The sequence below is a fragment of the Triticum dicoccoides genome, chromosome 2B (assembly GCF_002162155.2).
Source record: "Triticum dicoccoides isolate Atlit2015 ecotype Zavitan chromosome 2B, WEW_v2.0, whole genome shotgun sequence".
In the NCBI taxonomy this organism is placed as follows: Eukaryota; Viridiplantae; Streptophyta; class Magnoliopsida; order Poales; family Poaceae; genus Triticum; species Triticum dicoccoides.
This window is the reverse complement of record NC_041383.1, coordinates 272,033,269-272,038,549: the sequence shown is the minus strand read 5'-3', so window position 1 is coordinate 272,038,549 and position 5,281 is coordinate 272,033,269. Positions and strand designations below refer to the sequence as shown.

At 40.6% G+C, this 5,281-nt stretch overlaps 1 protein-coding gene across 2 annotated transcripts in view; it reads left to right on the top strand.

Annotated features, from left to right (window-relative positions):
- The first annotated feature begins 494 nt into the window (after positions 1–494).
- Positions 495–5,281, top strand: part of LOC119363494 (trafficking protein particle complex subunit 5-like) — a 6,142-nt gene continuing 1,355 nt past the window's right edge. Inside the window, exons 1-8 of one of the 2 annotated variants that reach the window (XM_037628864.1) lie at positions 495–699; positions 896–1,076; positions 2,102–2,190; positions 2,724–2,787; positions 3,177–3,254; positions 4,388–4,464; positions 4,550–4,616; positions 4,699–4,806. In XM_037628864.1, coding sequence (XP_037484761.1) covers positions 1,005–1,076; positions 2,102–2,190; positions 2,724–2,787; positions 3,177–3,254; positions 4,388–4,464; positions 4,550–4,616; positions 4,699–4,806 — 555 coding nt within the window. In that variant the 5' untranslated portion in view covers positions 495–699; positions 896–1,004. The remainder of the gene's footprint in view (positions 700–895; positions 1,077–2,101; positions 2,191–2,723; positions 2,788–3,176; positions 3,255–4,387; positions 4,465–4,549; positions 4,617–4,698; positions 4,807–5,281) is intronic. The other variant, XM_037628863.1, reaches the window with a different exon arrangement.

The following is a 5,281-nucleotide window of genomic DNA, read 5'->3' as shown; positions in this document are numbered from 1 at the left end:
CGAGCTCGATCCCGATTGAGTCCTCGGGCTCAGGCTCGGTCTCGTCCTCGACGGGATGAGGACGAAGGGGGCGAGGGGACAACAGAGGGACGGTGGTGTGTGTACGGGACGACAACAGTGCTTCAAAACCGGGCTATGACGTGAAGAGGAAGAAGACAAAACTTTGTTCATGTCATGACAGTTGGATTTGGAGTGCACTCCATACCAGGCTTCCATAAATTTCAAATATGAAAGCTACCAGTTTGTTTTTGAAACGAGCTCCATAAATTATAACGACCAGAACACATATAAGGACCCTATAAGAATGCGAGTTATGAGTTATTTGCCATACTAATGGTTATTACGGTGATCGGTCACCTATGACGCAAGTTTGGTGTTAGGATCACGTGTAAATGAGACAGATGAAAACTTCTGCTCTCCCCCGTCGGATCATGTTCCAACGCTCAGATCGACCACCTCAGCCCTACCTTCACTCGTTTTGCACAAAGACCCCGCAAGCACAACAAACACATCACCCCGCCTCCCCGCTGTGTTCTTCCCCATCTTCCCACTGCGCACGGAGGCTGTTCCCGGCGACGGGCGGTGATTTTCCCAGCGACGAAAGAGGCTGGATTCTGAAGTTGCTGCCAGATCCATCATCGTCGGGTCCTGCTCCTCCGACGGCCGCTTCTCCTCCCGCAAAGTCCAGCGCCGCCACTGGTTCGTTTCCGCGCGGACTACCTGCACAGATCCGTCGACTGAGGGACCGCCAACATTTTGTGTTGGATCCCCTTTTTCTTGACTTTGAATCGGAAGTAGCCATTCCTCTATGAAATGTTCCTGATAGGAACGGTCAATATGGACGATTTGTATGGAGCCACATATTTCATACACCACCTCACTTCTAGTGTTGCAGCGAAGAAATAGAGAAGCCAGGAACCCCTTCTAAACGGATTCAGCTTGTGCAGTATTCCAAGAATTCTGAAGAAACCCCAAGGAAAGAGACCCAGAGGAGGGCGGGCAAGATGATCAGTGTTGGGAAGACGAAGCAGTATGCAAACGTTCTTGACAAGCCCCTCAGCCGTGGCAGACAGGAGGTACACGTCCTTCCCATATCAAAACCCCTTCAGATATTTGTTTCTGGCAGCTCTCTTAGTAAGGCATAGGTTAGGTAACTGAGACAGATTCACAGGTTATGGTAGTAGCTGGGCGGAAAGTATTTCAGATCCTGCTCAATTAGTTTGAGCAGCAGAAGTTTTCTTACTCATCGACTGTAAATTGTGGGAGTATTGTTTATTTGAGTAGTATGCAGTTGGCAATGTGAATTTTGTTGAAAGTTGAAGCTGAATGCATGGTGTAGTTATAGCTTCCATTGGAAACGTGGAGGAACCGAGGAACTATTGCCCAAACCCACTACTCTATAATCGTGTTTCAAGAATGGAAGGAAATGGGTTAATATTCTGCATAGTAGCAAAATATATTGAAGTGGAAGTTACTTGACAGCTTAGTGATACTTTCAATTGGATAAATTAAAGAGCTAAATATATTTATTATTGTAGCCTAATTGCAAAATGTGAATGTATTCAACCATTCATTCTTTTCATTAGTAGTAGTTGTGTTTCTGAAGTTAAATTGAACGTTTTGACAGCGTCTACTTGTATTTGTCCCAATATAGGCTGTATCATACGTACAAATTTCTTATCATACAGCCATCACATTAGTATGAAAAATACTCCAAATGATTTCTCATTAGTTTCTAAGTACATTCTAGTGAACCTAAACTGTAGTTACTGCCCTGTAAGCAATGAGAAGGAATTGTTTCGTGAAAAGGGCCAAACACAATGATAACAACGACTTTTGCATTAATTGAAGGGGTAAAATAAATAGCATCAAAATATATTGAAGTGAAAGGTACTATACACTGTAATGCTACTTTCGATTGGATAATTTTCTAGAGCTAAATATATTGCGTCTATCCTATCCTGATCGCAATGTGAGATGTGTTACTTCCTAAGTGCAAAAGGATTCATTCTTTTCGTTGGTAGTTTTTAGCGTGTGCCAATATATATTATTTTCCTGTTTTGTTATGATACATGTTTCATAAATGTTCTGTATTCCATAGGTCAGTTTGAGTGCATTCGCATTCTTGTTCTCGGAGGTGGTTCAATACAACCAGACACAAGTTGACAACATTGCTGACCTGGAACGAAGGTAGCCTCTATGTTCTTATTCATGCATCTGTTCATATTGTTGATGAAACTGTATTGTTGTTAATTATATCCACTCTTAACAGTTTTTACTGTCCTACGGCATTTCATTTGTCCTGATTTGATTGGTACCTTGTAGCTGGTACAACCTTTTTTAGTCCGTACATGATACTCTTTGATATCCGGGTCACATATTTCAGGCGCTATGTGTTTGCCCATTACTTTATGTTATTGTATCATCTGGAATTTCAGATAATGCAAAAGGTTTACAACAACTTGTTCACATGTTGAGATGTGATGCAACTATAACATTTGGTTGATCAATTATTATTATTTCCGTGACGTGGTCGATCTAATTTCTGCAACATTATTTGTACCTCTAATGTTTCAGTACATCTCTCTCTTTGGATGTGCTAAATCATGCAAGGACATTTGACAATGTTTCTCATTAAAAATACACCGCTCCATATTCATGCGTTAATATTCTTTGATGCTTAGCATAACATCCCTTCCTCTCATTTTATGTTTTATACGCAGGCTGGAGGACGCTGGTTATGCTGTTGGTGCTAGAGTTCTTGAACTGCTGTGTCACAGGGAGAAGGTTTGATGCGTAGTTCTTTTCTTATTCCATGATTTCATTGGTCGTCTATTGCTTCATACTTAAAATGATGATAAAGTTAACAGAACAACAGTCAAAACTTCGTCGCTTCTTTGTTGCGAGTGGCATGGCATAGTCATCTCGTTTTTCTTGCATAACTTCAAACTTGCTGTTTGTAACTTTGTATTCCCATGTCTTTTTCTAAAGAGGAAGTCATAGCAACAATATCTATAGCACAACATCTGACATGCCAGCATCTATGATTTCTCTTATTAAGGTTCCAGGTGTTCTCCAAATTTACATCATTAGCCTCGTTATTGACTTATTGTGTATGTGCTCTCTAAACTGTTATCCTGTCGAGATAGTCATGTTAATAATAATAGTCAATCCAGGGGAATAGACGAGAGACTCGACTGCTGGGGATTTTATCATTCATTCACAGCAATGTATGGAAAGTACTGTTCGGAAAGGTAATCTATTTTACATATCAATCTTCTGTTATTCCTACTCTGTTCCGCAATAGTTGGAGTGATTGCCATAATTTAGGTGTTCTTGTAACATACTTACGTTTTTTCTGTTCAATGAGGTTGTCCCATCAAAAGATTGTGAGCCGAGCTTGTTTGTTAGTGGCCTGACTTCTGGGGTGTTTGATGTTCTCCGCCACTGCCTGACCAAGCACACCTATTTATTTTTATTTGGTTTCTGTTTTTCTGAATGAAGGGAAGCCTTGGCGCAGCGGTAAAGCTGTTGCCTTGTGACCATGAGGTCACGGGTTCGAGTCCTGGAAACAGCCTCTTGCAGAAATGTAGGGAAAGGCTTTGTACAAAAGACCCAAAGTGCTCGGACCCTTCTCTGGACCCTGCACAAACGGGAGCTACGTGCACCGGGCTGCCCTTATTTTCTGTTTATTGTGTGTAGATAATTTCTCCTATTTAAATATAAAATAACATATGCTGAAAATAAATACAGAATTACGTATCACACCGAAGGCTGGAAATTAGAGAAATACTTTAATCCAATGGCAACTCTTTGCTAGAGTAATTACCATTTTGAACAATGCAAAATTGTGACAATATGACCTGTTTGTCCATGTTTCAATTTGGTTGCTAGTACAAAAGCAGAGTCAATTAGCATAGATTATTCCACATATTCATGCATGTACTGATATTATAACATAATTTTATTAATTTGTACCATTATAGCTACGTAATGTCAGAGTTGAGGTATCAATTTGGTCGATGTTGCATTTGTGCACTAATTTAACACCTGGTGATCAAGTTCCCTTGTCTGAAGCATTGGGATCTAATGAGCACTTCTCTTTGCACTTACTGACACAAATTTGACTAACAAACTTAACACAGCTTTCAGCATCACATTTCTGGCATGATGACCCTTGATCCTAAAACTCCTATTGTTGAGAATTCCGAAGAAGATTTATGATTCTCGTATTTTAAACAATTTCCTCAGTTGTTTTATACAAGAAATTTTTGCATCCATTTATCATGTGCTGATAGTAAGTCCACCTGTCGTTCTGTTCTGATTGCTGGACTGAGTGGACTTATTTGATGGCTTATCCTGGTAGATGGTTTCGTACTGTTTCCAGGTGGCTGACTCGCTTGAGAAAGGAACAGAACATGAGGATGAATACATGATTAGTGAAAAGGAGCTTCTTGTTAACCGGTGTGATGAATTCGTTTTTCTTTAACTTCATAATATTTTTCTTTCCATACAAATCTGAAACCTGGGAACCTTTTTATTTGATCAGGTTCATTTCCGTGCCGAAAGACATGGGGGCATTCAACTGTGGAGCTTTTGTTGCAGGGATTGTAAGGGTGGGAATTCCAGCTCAAATATTTAAGTCAACCGTGTCTTCTTAGATACACAACGTATAAACCTTCATAAAATTTCTTACAGGGCGTATTGGACAATGCTGGTTTTCCAGCGGTAGTTACGGCACATTTTGTGCCAATTGAAGGCCAGCAGAGGCCCAGGACAACAATCTTGATTAAATTTGCTGAAGAGGTAAAGGACTGTGTTGTTTTACTTAACTTCTGCTGCACATTAACGAAGAATATATCCTATTGTGTAACTGAGAAAGACAGAAGGGGTGATTTCCTTTCTTTGGGTAAAAATCTTTTGCTAGAAGATTTAGTGATACTATATTTAGGTAAATTATTTGTTTTTGACTTTTTGTACAAGCTGCTAAACAGTAAGGGCATCTACAACCATAATGGGAAAATTTGGCCCCTCGAACATCTGCGGATGTGTCCGGTCAGTGTCCGGGCATGTCCGCTTTTAGCCCCTATTTGTCCATGCACACAACCATGCCCCCACTTTCCCCCTATATGTCCGGTCACAAGCATATGATTGATGGAGAGGAAGAGAGAGAAAAGAAAGAAAGAATAAAGAAAGAGAAAAGGTGGTCCGTGGTGGGTCAAATCCTACGTAGTGCCCTGCCCGGACATCCCCATATCCTCGCTATATATGGACTGGATAT